Below are 17,564 nucleotides of genomic sequence, written 5' to 3'. Positions count from 1 at the left end.
TTTTGAAGATTGAAAAGGTTAACACTCTAACAGATCATTAAATGGTAGCAGTTGCTATTGCAGTTGTAGCAGTCAAAACAACCTTAAGAGAACTCTCAGCAGTTGTAGTACATTTTAATCCTTCCTTTCAGTTTTCACCGCTCTGTATTATTTTAGGCCATTATTATCTCATACTGTTGTTAGCCTTCACAAATCCATTCATCCTTTTCTCTCCCCATTCGGCCTGGCCAGTTTTTACCAGGCTAATCTTCTGCAAATATTTTTATCTTATCACCTTCCCTTTCACATATTTGCAACTGCCCCTTTTGCCTACAATCCTAAGGCCAAACCCAATATTTTGGGCCCCACCTCACGTCCTCAAACCTCCGTTTCCTTTTTTTTTTTTTTTTAATTCTATCTGGCCCAACTCTTCACCTTTGCTTTTGCAATTCTTGCCTAGAACATTCTACCAACATACCCCTTTTACTTTCAAAGTCCCGTATATTCTTTAAGACCCAGCTGAAATATCACAATCTACCTAAACCCTTGCCAGACTAATCCAGCTTGATAGTTAACCCACTGGATGCCATAAGCATCTATAGACACAAGTGGACCTTCCCCACATATCATGCACCTCTATAGCCGCAAAACCTCGCATATCAATCTGGTTGCCTGATTTTAAAATCAGACTTGTTAGTGACATCTCTGGGTTTGTAAAGATAATTCTGGTAACTAAATTCGTAAATAACCCAGCACATATGGAAGAAATGGGAATGGTTTCCATTTTGGTATGTGTGGCAGTTAACTGGTTAAGAGCCTACTGGGCTCTAGGCACTAATGCTAAATGCGTTATTAGCTCACAATTATTGCCATAGTTAAGCATCATAGACTCTGTTTTACAAGACAGGAAACACAGCATGAAATCCATCCTACAAAATTTGATCCTATCTCTAACTCCTAAATCCAGTTTTATAGCTCTGCAAGGCTATGCTGATAATGATCTTTTTTTGCAGTGAATATATATATTTCTCTCTATTATAAGCTATAACACATTCCTTACTGTTCCATGCCTACAATCAGCAGTTAATACTTAATAATCTGTTATTTATTTTATAAACTCACTCTGTTACATTGATTTTTATAAAGATGCTCCTTATATAAATAATTTACTTATATTGACATGTAAATGATAAATCATATCTTAATTGGTTTAATTATATAACAAAACTTTTACAGTAAATGAAACTGAGATATAAAAGTATTCATTTTTTTAAATGCCAGGAGAAGCATTGCTTGTATTTTTATTCTAGGGCTATCATTTTCCAAGGTCATAATTGTTTAATTAAGCAGAACAGAATTTGGTACAGGAAAGTCAAATTTGCTACCATTTTTACTGCACAGGATTTAAAATGTTCCTTTTCAGAGGTAAGGGACCCGAGCTCAATGTGTAAACATAATGCAAATGATGATGAAATACCAAATGCCTTGTAAACAGAGTTACAGAAGAACGAGTCTCTCAGACTGTGCATTTCTATACTGAATTCATTCAGATTTGGAGAAAAGAGTTACCCGATCAGTTTCACTTTTACACCTGTCATAGCACTTACGTTAATGGATATTTACTTTTATCCCCAGCAATTATTGGTCACGTCACGCTTTAGTATTAAACGCAGTTTCCAGTATTAGTCAATGTAACCTAAAAGAGCCACTGAAGGGAAAAGAAAACAGTTCCCACCCACATCTGTGCTTTGCTTTGTAACCTCCATTTGTTCTTGCCCCTCCTCCTTTCTTTATAAAACCACTGAGAGGCAGTGTACAGTCCATTGGTAATCCCATCCTACTCATCAATTAAATCCTTAAACCTTCTTGGCTCATTATCTGAAGAGCCAGTTCCAGTAATTTGGCAAAGTTCTACCTTTGGCTCAGCAATGTTAGGAGTTTCCATACCTTTTTTTGTATCACCAAAATTGTGAAAACGGCAGTAATTACTTAATAACAAATGTTAGTAGCTCATTCTAAAAGAGAATGCGATGACAAGTGTGCTGGATGTTAAGCGAACAGTTGCCAACTGTGACATTTTATATCATAAACAATTTAACTTGAGTGCCAAGTAGCCAGCCAACGTGAACAGCATTATGGCCCGATTTGAAGCTTTGCTGGAGGCGAACGAGTGTCCTTGATCTGCACTTTTCTGCTCTCCTCTGAGTAGGAGTAGTTGTCAGTAAATGACAAATATTTCGGAAGCTTAAGGTATGATCACCAGCTCACCCTCACTGCACTTGGGGAAGAGAGGAGATTCCACCAGGAATGCCAAGAAGACCTCAGATTGCCTGATGAGATCTCCCCTGGCCCTCCAGGCTCAGATCTGTTTTCCTGGTGAAACTAAACCCCAGTAAGTAGCAAAGCGAAATGTCCTGGCCCTGCTAAAGCATCAAGATTTTTTCTTTTGTTACTTGCAACCTGCAAACAGCTCTGCCGTCTCCCTCCTGAGTGGCATTTGTACCTCTAGAGAGAAAGAGTAGGCAGCTGACAAGGGCTCAGCTGTGCCCTCACCTAGACTTTTATTACTTTTATCACCTCCCCAGTGTTGACAGAGCCACTCAAGCCACGAGGCAGACATTTGAGGTAATGCGGTTTTGTGCACATCTTTGGAAGTCTCTGATAAAAACTATTCTTTGTTGAATGCAAATAATAATTTCTTTTTTTTTTTCTGATTTCTGGGAATGGCTCACAAGACACAGACTTCTGGGTCTATTAGAATATGTCACCAAGCGTCATCAGAATGTCTGTGCCTGAGTTTGTTCTTATGACATTTCTTAGAGGGGCAAAGCAATTATCACAGAAGTTCCCAATCATCAATTGTCTTACCTGTCAATGTCCATGCACCTTATTAAATGCAAACACTTGAGAGGAGACACAACGTGTTGTTTAATACCTTAGATCAGGTTCTTAAAGTGCGTTCCCCCCACCCGGACCCCAACCAGCAACATCGGCATCACCTGAGAAATGGTCAGAAAAACCAGTGCTCAGGACAGCGATCTCTCCATTTTACCCCCCCAAAAAAGAATAGAAGTTCAAACAAGGTAAATATGAAAGTGGAACTTCTTGCTACAGAAGATGGTGTAAACTAGATCCCGAGGACTGCACTGCACTGTGACACAGAGGCAGCAAACAGCATGTAATGTCAGGGGTGGTACTGAACATGATGAAGTTGAAACTCTTAGGTTAAGGGGGTGTTTGAGGGGGGGTGGGATGGAAGCCAGAAACAAGGGTTTGTTTCCACCACCATTCCTCCCCCGCCCCAGAGACAGTGAAAAGCCCTTGAAGAATTTACGCATGGATAACTCCAGCACATAGAGAACGTGAACTCTGAAAGCAGTTGACATGCCTCTCCATTCTATTCTGCTTCCTCTTCTTAAGCTGTTGACCCCTTTGACTAAACTCTGCACTTTATGACCCTAAAGGCGTGGGTCTTAACTTGTACTGCGGATCCTGCAACCTGAACCCAGGGCCCTTCCTAAACACAGGGGAAACCCCCCCCCCCCCCCCCCGGGGTCTATGTCTACCTTGGAGTAGGTCTGCAAGACTTAATGCCATGGAATTAGTGAGCTCATTGATTGGGAAGAAGGAAATGACAGAATGAACACTCCACAGGAACATGTCACGAATGCCGTTATCCTGGGGTTTTGCTGACTGCATCTCTCAGTGGTCTTTTCATGCAGCAACAAAACATTTTTACCGTTTTATATCTCACATGAGATTGAAATCCTGACCACATCTGGCAAATGCAAGGCCAGAAAATCATTTTTCTTTTTTTCTTCTTCTTATGCTTCTTCATTTTATCTCATTTTTTTACTATATACAAAATAAATCTCAGAAAATCATTTTATATTAGGCTGTGAACATATACACATTTTAAGGTATATATATATAAAAAATCTGAAGGCTTTTACTCTCTGCACTCCCCGGGCTATTTAATTTACCCTGTGTAATTATTTGTAATAATTACAAGGTAAGGCAGTAGCCTTGCCAGTCACAAGGTCTGGGATCAAAGGACAGCATGTGAATGCTGATTTCATCATTTATGAACAATGTCCCCCTTGAGTAATTTATTCAACCTTTATATTCTGCTATTACATCATCATGTGTAAACATGACTGAAGAGGACCTTCCCAGAGACGGCCCCAGAAACCATATTTTCATGACATGTCTACTTGAACTTGAAATGGTGTTTGTGGCTCATGATGGTGAGAAACAAGCAAAAAAATAAATAAATAAATAAAATCTGGCATCAAATGAAACTAGTTCTAAGAAACTTACCCGGTCTCCTTCTTCTACCTCACAGAGTTTCTCCTCCGTTGCAGGATTAAAGACAGGAAATTTCTTGCCACTCACTGAATTATGCCATTCATTGTTTATGAAGATCTGCAGGGAAAGAAGAGAAAATAGACAAACAGGCATTTAAATATGGAGCAAATTTAATTTTAAAAAATTAAATATATTTTTATTGATTTCCGAGAAGGGAGAGGGACAGAAATATCAATGATGACAGAGAATCACTGATGAACTGCCTCCTGTATGCTCCACTGAGAGGACTAAGCCCACAACCCACGTGTGCCCTGACCAGAATCCAACCATGGCCTCCTGGTTCATAGGTCAATGCTCAACCACTGAGCATACCAGCTGGGCTTAACCTCAGTATTCTTGGATAAATAATTTAAAACTGAATTAAAGAACCTACAAGCCAATAACTACACATTACTGAGACCTATAATAGTCCGTACATGGGTGCACTATGATATTTGTGCACCCATGTACAATAAATAAACAAGGGAAAGGAGAAAACTTTTTATTTGCCCCTTGACATCAATATAATTATTCATATGGCAAAACAGCATCAATCTGTGTGTTTGAAGGAGTTCAAAAGAATTGTGGTGCTAGCCCTGGAATTGACAAGAAAATTATATAAGCATGAATTCATAAAGGGGATAGGGATTAAAAGCAGTCCAGATGAACAGACTAGATGTGCAAAGACATATCTGGAGGTACAGGAAAGATAGATGTATTGAGAAAATTCTCGTTTCTCTGGTAGGGATATGGAATACAGATGAGGACCATGAAATTCTTATTATCCTTCATTAAGAAAAAAAGACATTGGCATCTTATTTCAACTTGACGCAAAATAAATGTAGATTAAAATATTGACTTGCCCAACGTCTTTTAGAATGATTCAGCATTCTAGCTATCAAACACATATTTTATAGAATCCTGTAATTACTCTCAAATTTTATTTTCTTTTATGCATCTCTAGCCCTTATCTTTGTACTTTTCCTCCAAGGGATGGCTGGGAAAGACCTTAATCAAAGTATCCCAAATTCAACTCACAGTCATCTCTAGCTTTATACTGCTCTTAACTCAAATTTAAGCTCTAAAATGTGCTCAAGTACATTCTCTATCTCTCTGTCTCTCTGCCTGTCACTCTGCCTGTCTCCTCCCCTCCCTCCCTCTCCCTCTCCCTCTCTCTCTCTCTCTCTCTCTCTCTCTCTCTCTCTCTCTCTCACACACACACACACACACACACACACACACACACACACACACACTTCTCTCCTGCTAATGAGAAACACAATTCCTAGTCATCCTTTTGGTTGTTTTTGTAAAGAAACTTACCTGTTCTCCCTGCCCCTCCCCCACTTCTGCCTAACTGAAATTTAATTTAAATTTCACCCTGTTATTATAATCTTCCTAAACCAGCCTAATTCAGATATTGTTCCCTCCTCAGATCATTTAGGTGGTTCTTATTCACAAATTCCTTAGCATGATAATAAGGTGGTTTATGAACTCATAAATTTGTCCTATTATTTCCACAGTTTACCTTTGTTTCAGCCTCATTCTGCTGTCTCAGGTACCATGCCCTTCAGCTTCACACACCTTTTATGCATGCTATTTCTCAGATGGAGTTTTACTCTTTTCTTGTACTCATACCTTAAAATGTCATCAACTCATGAAGATTTTACTAGTAGCTCCACTTGGATTTAACCTTTTCCCTCTAACATAGTGTAATAGTATCCTATTAAATTACTTATGTCCTGCTTTGTATTAAAGTTAGAATCTACCTATCAGCTCACCTAATTCCAAACAAAAAACTAAAGACATCATGGTACTTGCCTAGATTTTTTAGACAGTCTGCAAAATTTGCATCAGATCCATCCTTAGATTTTTAATTCTTCTTACTTCTACCCTAAAGATAATATGACCTCTTTAGACTTTATAGCTTTTAAACTAAGAGAGCACAAGTCTCACCCTGTCAGAGACATACCCAGAATTCCATCCTTCCACTATAAAATTTCCCAAAAAGAAAACCCGAATAAAAATGAGCTATAGAATTAATTATATTTTGTTAGGCCTGTGGTGTGAATACTTATAAAAACTTTAATATCATCTCTTGTGACCAAATGTAGATGTTTTGCAGCTTGAGCTCTTAAGCTACTCACAGAGTATAACCTGGCCCTTTGGGCTCTGAAACTGCCTGCAGTCAGATCCCAGCCGCCAACCCAGGACTCCCTCCAACCCCCATGCCTCTACTGATTGTGTTCTTTGATAAATTGTAGTCCTGGCTTCACTGTTAAATAATACTCCCTGTACTGTAATTGTGTGATCAAAGAGCTCCCTTTTCTATAGGCCTGGGCCAAAACTAGCACTTGATAAATGCTTAATCATATATTTACCATTGTTCTCATCTCACAACTTCACTTGCTAGATCACTGAGTCACTGAAAGCCCAGTTGCCCCCACCAATCAGAAAGCATATGATGGAAGTTTATGATCTTATTCCACCTGCAACCCATCTCTTTGATCACCAGCTCCTTGCCACTTTTGTCTTTATAAACCCTGTCCCATCCTCTCTATTTTGGAACATTTTCTTGGTTCATACCAAGGGCTCTCTTTCCCAGATTGCAAATTGTTACCTGAATAAATTCTCTGTACCTTTCTTTTAAAAAAAAAAAATATCTCCAGCCCTAGCCGGTTTGGCTCAGTAGATAGAGCGTCAGCCTGTGGACTGAAGGGTCTTAGGTTCTATTCTGGTCAAAGGCACATGCCAGGGTTGTGGGCTCGATCCCAAGTAGGGGGTGTGCAGGAGGCAGCCAATCAATGATTCTCTCTCATCACTGATGTTTCTCTCTCTCCCTCTCCCTTCCTATCTGAAATCAATAAAAGTACATATTAAAAAAAAAAAAAAAAGGGATATCTCCATCTCGGCCAATGTCACTCAGTAGTTGAGTATCATGATTGGATTCCTGATCAAGGCATATGCCTGGGTTGTGGCTCTATCCCCAACAGGGGGCATGCAGGAGACAGCTGACCAATGATTCTCTCTCATCATTGATGTTTCTCTCGCTCCCTCTCCCTTTCTCTCTGACATCAATAAAAATATTTTTAAAATGCACTCTCCCTTTAAAAAAAGATATCTCCAGATATTGGTTTACAGATGAAACTTTGTAGCTCTTACTTGATTCCCATTAGGTATGTGATAACTTAAAGTTTTAAGTTCTCAATAATATATCTCTTGATGTAGTAAAGCTTATTTTACTTATTGTATCTAAGCTGTATCTGAAAATCCCAGTTCAAATGAAAGTCAGTGAATGTTTTATAAATGAGAATTAACCTAAAATAAGAACAAGTTTATCTAGCAGCCTCAGGCAGCTAATGAAACCAGACAAAGATGACCCCAAATTACCGGCAACTGCCCTGCATTATTCAGTTTTAACCTTTTACATAGGAGGACACTGTGAACTCAACTTTTGTTTGAATTTGTGTTTATATTCACATAATCCAAATGGTCACCATTTTTTCTTCTTCAGAAAAGTATTTGTTAAGTATTGAGTAAACAGTTGCCTCATTAGTTGGAAGGTATGAGGGGAAAATAAGAGATGAGTGAGACATGACCCCTGCTCTCAAGGGGCTCATGATTTATGAAGAGAGTGCATTTATATAAAAATCAGCTGGTAAAGAAATGAAGGTTGTGCAATAAAATCACCAAAGCAGTGCTTGAGTTAATAAATTGCAGAGCGGAATTCTGGGAAGTGAGGGATGTGGGCTAGAAGAATGCATCCTTGAGGGATAGGATTGGATTGGTGGAAAAAGAAAAACAATGAGCAGAGGGAGGGAATGCTGTTGAGATATTTGTGGCAGGGAGGAGATTAGCCTGGAACAGACAGCTCCAGTGGAAACAAGTCAGAGATAAGTTCTGACAATGAAAATGAGACCAGTTTGTGGTGGATCCTGATCTCCAACATGAGAATTTGGACTCTATTCTGGATATAATAAAGGGGTGACAGGATCAAATAAGGGTTTCTAGGAAAACTGTCCCCAAGTGGATTTAAAGTAGAACAACCAGAGTCCATTAGTTGAAATCATTTTAACATTCCAGGCTTGAGGACATGAGGTTTTAGAGTACCACGACATAGCGCTATAGTCTGAAAATTATGAATTAAATACATTCTTCCCCAAACAGGGGCCTTTCAGCATAACAACAGAACTCAGCACACATAATGGCATGATCTGGTTACAATAAAGATCAAGAATGCACCATCCTTTTCTTTCCTCTGAGCTGTGGAGAATTAATTGGTAGGATCTACCTTAATGATTTGGGGAGAAGGGGGTAATTTTATTGGCTTTACATTTGACATTTGCTTCCATCTAATTGTGAGACCAAATATATTTTTTTTAAATAATCCCCTTTCCTGTGGTTTTATAAAATAGTTATAGTACTCCTACTTTGTCTGCAGGGGATAATTTTTAAGACCTCCAGTGGAAACTTAAAACTGTGGAGAGTACCAAACCCTATATATACTATGTTCTTTTCTATATATACATAATCATGATAAAGTTTTTTTTATGTTAAGCATAGTAAGAGATCAACAACAACAACTAATAGAATAATGATATCAACATACTGTAATAAAATATATGTGAATGTGGAGTTATTAAGTAGAATAAGGGTAACTTGAATACGAGCACTGTGACACTGTAACAGTCAATCTTATAACCCAGTGGGGCTCCTAAGTGACTAACAGGTGTGTGAGCATATATTAATGGATGAGGGGTGTATACAGTGTGGAGACATTGGACAAAGGGATTGTTTTGGGATTGGGTTGGGACAAAGGACTCAGAATGGTATGGAATTTGAAACTTATAAATTGTTTATTTCTGGAATTTTCCATTGAATATTTTTGGATGTGGTTGACAGAGGGTAACTGAAATTGCAAAAAGCAAAACCATGGATAAGGGAAAAGTACTGTATATGGAAAAATGTAGGCTAACAAATATTTATTTTAATGATTATGACACCTATTTAGGCCTGTTGAACTGAACTATCGTTTCTCTCCCTTTGTTCATTTTCCATTTGTTATTTGCCTTTAGTTCAGAGGAAATGGAATTATGCTGTAAAAGTAAAAGAAAAATATTCTTGAGTTCTATTTAACCATTATAGAAACCATGTTCTAATTATTAATTTTGGAATCAGGACATATGTGAATAATGTATATAGATTTTTTGAAACCTCAACTGAAAGTTCACAATATTGATTGGAAATTATGTCTATGCATTTGTACTTCAAGTGCTTCTTATATGGGGAAAGAATCAATGACAATGTCGAGGTGATTTAAAAATTGATTTTACTCTTACATTTTTTATGTCAGATTTTAGGGGATGTATCATATGACATTAGATTTTCAAAAGTGGCTGTTTTCTGGATGAATTTTAGTGTCCAAATCATACTTAAAAATATTTTCCAAGTAAAAGTTATTGTCTTAATGTATTTGATATAAAACTACCATTCCAAATTAATAAGTCCTTTCCCCAAAATATTTCTGCCTTTGATCAAACTAAATTTGACTAATAGGCAAAACAAAACCCATTAGCCTTATATGTTGAGATAAGATTTTGGAACATATTAGCTTTAAGGGGAGAGAGCTCTTGACTCCCTCCAACAGATATTCGGATGTCCTATATTTATAGTATCTCTGTTTCTTCTGATTGAATTTATTGGGTTGACATTAATAAAATCATATAGGTTTTAGATGTTCAATTCTATAATATATCATCTGTACATTGTACTTATGTTCACCACCCAAGTCAAGTCTCCTTCTGTCACCATTTATCTCCCCTTTACCCTCTCCTACCTCCTTTCCCGTTGATAATCACCATGCTTTTATCAAGGTCTATGATTTTTATTTTTTTATTTTTTGCTTAACCCCTTCACTTTTCCCACCTAGCTCTGCAAGTCATAGCTTCTCTGATAGTGAGGGGCTGGGACCAAACCAGTGGCTCTAGATACTATAAGGGAAGTCAGTGCTTTCTTGGTGGCAGAGAGATTTAACAGATCACATATTAAATACCCAAAGTATTTCTTTTAAGAAATAACAAGGGTGAGAAAGGTGATGCGATTCTCCTTTTTATGTCACCTGGGAAAATATCCAAACCTGAGAGCCCCAATCACAATGTGGAGTTGTTGCAAATGGGTTTGGTAAATGTGTATACCTTTTGTCAGCTTTAGGCACCAACCCTCCAAAAATCACAAAACACAAAACTTTGGGAGAGGGGGACAGAAAGAATGAGATGCAGGTTGAATAATAAAAGAGACTGAACAAAAGTCAGGTGAGGATGTTAACTATTTAAAAGAATCAAAGCTTCAAAGCTAGATCTCTGGCAACTACTTTCAATCCAAACCCTGAGGCAGCAAAGCAAAATGTTGAGACTCAGAGAGGAAAAAAATCTAAAAGGAAATTAAGGAGGAAATAACAGATGGTAGGAAAATATTTAACTGCAGCTAAAGGAATGAAAAACAAAACAAGAAAAGTGACCAAAACAGAAGTAGGAGAAATACAAATTTCCTTTGATTTCTGTTTTATATTATAATCTGACTTCAGTGACATAAGTATGCACTCTTATTTTCTTGTTTGAAAAACTTCTTCAGCCTTTTCAATGCAGGGGAAAAGAAAAGCATTTCTGTTTTGAGCCACATGCTCACCAAGTCCCATAAATGGCAAAAATCCAGAAAGTTCTGTACATATTTAATATTTAGCAATATCAAAACCCAATAATACATACTTACATATAAGCCTTCCTCCTCCTAAGGAAAATGCAAAATGTAGAGCCTAAGTTAGTTGTTTGTTATTTATATTCCTTTGACTTCTAAGAAAGTATTGGGTGAGTATTGCAAATAGTAAGATAGTGGGACCTGGGGGTGGGGAGGAGTACTTTGTTCAGGCAAAGCTTCAAGGTCTGTGATAATTGTGCAGGTTCCCAGCAAACAAATTTCCTTTAGCAAGTCCAGCATTACAAAAAAGGTTCCAGGTGGACATGTAATGTAAAAAATTAAAATAGCAAAATTCAGTCTATGTAATCAATGCCTCTATTTGTGGGAGCTTTAAACATGCACACGCACACACATGCATACACACATGCTCTTTTCCAATTTGCTTATTAGAAGTGGATTTTTAAGAAAATATTTAATTATAAAGCAATTATTACTCATGTTCTTTTGAACTTAGCTCTGTTGCCACTGACATCTGGTACATGTGTCATATATCTGGCTGCAATTATAATAGCATCATGAAAACCCAAACCAGCCCCACCATCACCCAAGCCAGACAATTGCTATTTAGAAACAACTGTGTCATCATTTTATCAAGACCCCTGTATTTTCAAGAGATTTCCTCATGCCGGTGTGTGCTATATCAGCCCTGAGTGTGAGTGAGGTTCTGGCAGAAACAGGAAGTCAGGTCTATAAGGAACTAGATGGTGGTCACTGTAGATGAAGCTATAAAGTCCACCCAGAACTTTTAGACTGTTGCTGCAGGTCAACAGGTCTAGCTTGAGTAGCAACAGCAAAGCCTGGAAGTCTGTTAGAAATGCAGAATCTCATATGTATCTCAGGCCTACGGAATCAATCTGCACTTCAACAAGATCCCTAAGTGACCCACTGGCACATTCAAATATAAGAAGTACTACTCCAGAGTAACCTCTCTCTATTGGTCCACCTGAGTGGGGGGGGGGGGGGGGGAAGGGGTGCCGCTCAAGTCACCCCTCTCCCTTATCATCCAAGTTTCAGTTCTCTCAATCAGGATAAAGGAGGTGCTGGTTAGAGACAACCCAGTGAGATACAATACTGTTTTTAGTGTCCAGGGGGAAAAAACAAAATCATGTGGGGGCGTAATGAATCTGAAATGAGAAGATTCGGAATTCAGCTTATTATTCTGTCTGCCGCATTAAGAGCTGTGTGACCTTTAGCAATCACTTAAGCTCTCTGAGCGCTGGTGCCTGGGCTTCAAAATGGGAGACTAGTAACATCTTCTCTAGCTCCTTCCCAGTGATGAATTATGAACCTCACATGAGATCAACAGATAGAAGCAGCTTTGAACTGCTCCTAGAAATTCAAGTATTCATTCCCCTTAGAGTGGGAACGGAATAATTCTGGAATTCTAGGAATCATCTTAGAAAGAAGCGGGCTAAAAAGAGCCTAAGTAGCTAATGAGTGCTGGTCAATTTGCACAAATTACCTCTCTTGATTCTCACAGCCACTTTCCAAGGCAGTCATCATTATTCCCAAGGTACAGACAGGCCAACCGAAACTCAAAGAGATTAGAAGCCTGGCCAACGTCATATGATAAAGAAGTGGAAGAGCTGGAAATCGAAGCTGAGTTTATCTTGTTAAGCCACTACACCTTGCAGCCATCCAGCTATTTGTTCAACTGCTTCCAAACAGAAAGCAAACCAAATATTGCTTCAGTCAGAAGCAAGTTAAAAGGAGTTCCCAAATGAAAGCAGGGCCACTGCACAACCAGCTTTGCCTTCAACATAAGTACTGTCCTGTGTTAAGCACTCCCCAGTGGTTTCCCTTAAATAAAATCCACCAGGCCATCGGGCCACAGCTCTGTCCCGTCTCATCCGTTCTCTCCTTTCCTCACTTGACTCTGCCACATTAGCCTTTTGATCGTTCTTTGAACAGACCAAGCTCCTCTTCACGGGATCTTTGCCTGTGCTGTTAGCTCTAGATCTTTGTTTCTCCCAACCCTCCAGAGCCATCTTATCCTCTGCATCTCTCAGGTTCACCTTACCGGTAACTGTTCTTTCCTTTAAAAGACCTTCTCGAAGACCTCATCGAGAGGAAGCTTTTCCTCTCATTCTCTCAGCTTCTTGTTTTCTTCTCTTTAACATTTATAATTTGTGATTCAATTATTCACTTATTTTCGTCCCCATACCACACCACACCCCCTCCAAGAATATAAGCTCCATGAGGTAAGATCACATTAGTCTTCTTGTACCATAAGACTTAACACAAAGCGGTCATTCAATGATGTTAAATAAAGGAAAGGGAAAGTGGGAGAAATGAGCGAAGAGGACGGGTATTTAAACATGTATGTGCCTGAGTTTCTTTGTTACAAGAATTTATAAGGAAATAATGGTGCCTAGCTTCATAATATTCAATGATTCATAACTTTTCTCTATTAAAAATTTATCTTTTGGATGAAAGCTCCAGTTTCAAAAACTTTAAATGGACTCAACATTATTTAGCATATTTTGAGAAAGAAAACATTTATTCCTTCCCCCTGGTGGACTGAGAAAATTATTTGGTGTATTTTGGTAAAGAAAAAACATTTATCTCTTCCTTCTGGGAACAGCTGAGCAGCAACTGGAGAGACTCATGGTCATGCCCCCTTCAGTAGTCGGGGATGAGCAAGTGAAGAACAGACCAGGATTCCAACACCTCCATGCCCCAAAGCAGGGACACCGATCCTAGAGAAGTCACGTGGTGTGAGGGCTCAGGCTATTAGCATTCAGCATTTAGTTTTGATTCCTGAAATCCTGGATAAATGCTTGGAACTTTGCTCCAACGAGATCCTTGTCAGGTGGTGCATGACTGTGCAAGAAAGAGTGACAAAGACTAAAAAGACTAGAAGAGAAATGAGAAATAGCTCTAGGAAAGACTGGATAAAATTCTAGGGAACTGGAAAAAGTCAGAAAAATTAATAGGACAAGGGTAGCTAATGTTAATCAGTCACTTTCCATGTGTTAGGTCTTATTACAAGTGGTTTATGTGCATTAAACTCATTTAATGCTTTCATCCACCTTAGGAAAGTGGTTCCTTTATTATTCCCATTTTACATACAAAGAAACCGAGGCAGTGAGAGGTAATGTAGTTTGCCCCATGATCACATAACTTTCAAAGAAGGTCTTCATTTTAAAGCTCAATAAAACGGGTGAGCTGGCAGATGTATGATTCATTTAGAGTTGGAAAGGGGATAAATGAGGATAGAGATGGGATCCGAGTTTATGTGGATTTATAATGATGTTTTTGAGGTTTTAAATTCTAAAACACCTTTGTATCACTTTAGAAAGTTATTCTTAACTCTGAGCTCGGATTTATCCACCCCATCAAAAAAGCTAATCAGACTGTACTAGAGAATAAGTCATAAAAAAGATATGCAACAATGACTTCTTTTGTTTGGGGAAAAGCAGCCTCAAGCTTGAGAGTATGTCGTTCTATTTCTACTGTATTTGTAATAATTTTTTGCTATCCAACCCCGCCTGTCTATTCCCTCCACCTTGCCCCAGAGACCAATATACTTCTAGTGATAATAAAGAAGGGCATTAACTTAGTAAGAGAAAAATAATGCAGATGTTAGGGGCTGGCCATTGAAGGCACTTTCTCAGACACTGTAAAATCCTGTTTACTTGGTTTGTAACCAGGAAACTTAGTTAATAACCTTCATTTTTTCCAACTCCTTTTGCAAGTGCAAATCCAATACAATTCTTCAGTGGGGCACAGTAAAAAAGAAAATGCAAAGGCATTTTGAAAAAGCTCACCCATTTAGATTTAATTACATACATAACTGGTGTCCTCCCAAGTGTGAAAATGCTGTAACCAATAAATCAGACAATAAAATGCTATCTGAGCAGAACAGATTTATTGAGATGTGTGAGCAATCAAAATTCACTGACTTGCATTGGGGTATTTTTACACAGCAAAGTTTTTAGATGCAAGAGCAAGCCCTGCTCGTGGAATCTTGCCTTCTTTTGAACACTTAGGTCAGTCATGTTCCCTAAAGGGTGTTCTTGTGCAATGACTTTGAAGAGAACAGATTTCCATCTTAAAAACTTCTCAGTGTGAAAGAATTACTAGATCTGTGTTTGCATGTTAAATTTTAATGACCACCTCACTCCTCTAATGCTGCATCTTACATGCTTAATTAATAACTACTAACCAAAGCTTTGTTTAGTAGAAAGGGTATTTTAGATTAAAGCTTCCTAGAGATGTAGAAGGAGGCTACAAACTTCTGCAAAGCTCAACTTTTAAAAATGAGACATTCAGACATTCAGACTACCAAATATCTTCCCAATGAGCATAATTAAAACAGACTCTTTGTAACATTAGCAGTGGGGTCATTAAAACATTGCCAGTGATTCTGATCTTTATGAAACTCATTTTTTTTTTCAGCATGCCTTGGATTGAAATTTCTTGTGAATGAACCGACTTGGAGTAAGAAAAGATGGGAAGGCTAGAGTCTCAAGTCTTGTCATCTTCTGGGCATACTTTTTGCCAAGTGCAAATTGTCGGAGGTATGGACTCATCACATTTTAATGCTCCCATTTGGAATAAAATTAAGTGAAAAAAAAAGTTTCTCATTTTAATAAAACTTTATGAAAATAATACATTAATACACTTTATAGCTGTTGGTCAATCGTGTGAAAGGCACAATCTGATCTCTGTAGACGTGTTCCTAAGGAAAAGAGCCGGTCAGCTGAGCCACTTCCTCATTTTTTGTACATGCACAAATGAAAATGACCTTAGGATTCACAAAATCACCCATGGTTCCAAGTAAGGAAATAAAACATATAAATAATAGTGAGGTTTTACTTTATCATTAAATTATAATGCTCTTTTTTTTTTCTTTTTCATTGGCTGATTCAGAAAGCAAAATGACTGCTTGAGTTGAAATACTTCCTTTCTTCCCTTACTTTCTCCATCACAACATCAAGCTAACTTTAAATAATTTTGATTAGACTGGTATTGTTTTTCTATCTCTTTTATTTGTTTGTGAGTTCTAGGCTCTGACAGGAGAGCTGGCATATAACTGTGAAACAGGCTGAGTTTCTTGACTGACTCAAACAAGATCCATTTCCTTCTTCTCCCTAGCTGTGGATTTTTAATTTTGGATCAGACTCCTGCTCTCATTTCTCTCTGGATCTATCAGCTAACAATTACACATCTGTTCTGATGGCAACAAACTTTGCTGAAGAAATAAGTAAGAATGCTTTCTTCCCCCAAATATGCTGAATAATGCAAGTCCACTAGAAGTTTGTGAAAGAGGAGCTTTTATTAAATTTCTTCAATACTCAGATTGAAGGTCCTTCCATTTCGACACTCATTAACCATATAGACAGATCATGTTACTTCAGCAGGCTGTTTCTCCTTTTTGTTTTGTTTTTATAAAAACATTTCCCACTGTTTGTCTCCTTTCAGTTTCTCTAGCAACTATATGTTCTCTTATCCTACATGCAGGGCTAGGCTGAAGTTCATAGAACCGCTTAGTAAAGTCACTGTATCCTAACACAAGAACCTTTCACACAGAAGAGAATGCCTTTCCTTAAAAACCCTCTTAAGAAACACATATATGAAAAGTGGCCCGATGTGATTTGGAATTCAGCATTTGATCAAGACACTGAACTCAGAACTGCATTCTGCAAGCTTTTCATTTTTGTATTTGCCAAGGGCTCTTTACACAAGTTGCTTAAATTGACCTTTTATGCTTTCAATAAATGTGGTTTTTAAGAAACCCAGGGCAGAGCAGCAAACATAAATGGTACTGACCTTCGTATATTCAAACTTCACATTGGTGAGTGGGACAGGTAAGTCTGGCATGCCTGGGGACGACATTTCTGGTTCAGCTCCTGAAACACAGGTGACAGGCTCAGCGATTTGGTTCTGATAGAGCACTTGGCTTTATTTGTTCCTTTTTATCTGCACGGGCTAAGGTTTATTTGCATACTGGGAGACGATTGGATGGAGCAAGAAAGAAAATGACACTACTTATTTGTAACACCTAGTGCAGGAAGCCCTTGACTTTTTAAAGTTAAATCCTTAAGAAACCAGCGCTCCAGCCCTGCAGCTGCATCTGGAGAAGGGCACTATTTGCAGATGAATTAATTTACAAAGCCGAAACCTGTGGGAAGGGTTCTCAGCGCAGCTGTTCTGGCCACTGAGGCCAGTTATTATTTTTTTGGCTTCTCATGCTTTTTTATACTCCTGTGAAACTTTCCGTTCCCTGACAGACTTGGAATCAGAGGATCTGAGAACTGAGCGTCCAAACCGGCACAGGCTGGTGAGGAGAGGGCCCTGGCCAGGTGTCTGCAGGTCAATGCTGTCAGGGAAAGAGGGTGCTGTTTGGGGGAAGAAAGGCCCTCTATGTAGACCCTATCCCAAGTCAGCTTTAAAAAAAAAAATTATACCAATCCAGTGTATTTTAACTGCTGGGGAAGTAGACCCACTGTCATTTCAGGAGCTCTAAATTATCTTTGTTT

The 17,564-nt window shown here is 38.4% G+C and overlaps 1 protein-coding gene across 1 annotated transcript in view; it reads right to left on the bottom strand.

Moving 5' to 3' along the window:
• The window catches only part of ALDH1A1 (aldehyde dehydrogenase 1 family member A1), a 44,487-nt gene extending 27,476 nt beyond the window's left edge, over positions 1–17,011 (bottom strand). Inside the window, exons 1-2 of the mRNA XM_036433795.2 lie at positions 16,855–17,011; positions 4,300–4,404 (exon numbers count right to left, since the gene is read on the bottom strand). Of these exons, the coding sequence (XP_036289688.1) occupies positions 4,300–4,404; positions 16,855–16,920 (171 nt within the window). The 5' untranslated portion in view covers positions 16,921–17,011. The remainder of the gene's footprint in view (positions 1–4,299; positions 4,405–16,854) is intronic.
• Between the last annotated feature and the right edge of the window lie 553 nt (positions 17,012–17,564).

Source organism: Pipistrellus kuhlii, unplaced genomic scaffold, assembly GCF_014108245.1.
Source record: "Pipistrellus kuhlii isolate mPipKuh1 unplaced genomic scaffold, mPipKuh1.p scaffold_m20_p_12, whole genome shotgun sequence".
Lineage (NCBI taxonomy): Eukaryota > Metazoa > Chordata > Mammalia > Chiroptera > Vespertilionidae > Pipistrellus > Pipistrellus kuhlii.
This window is presented reverse-complemented; position numbering and strand designations above follow the sequence as displayed.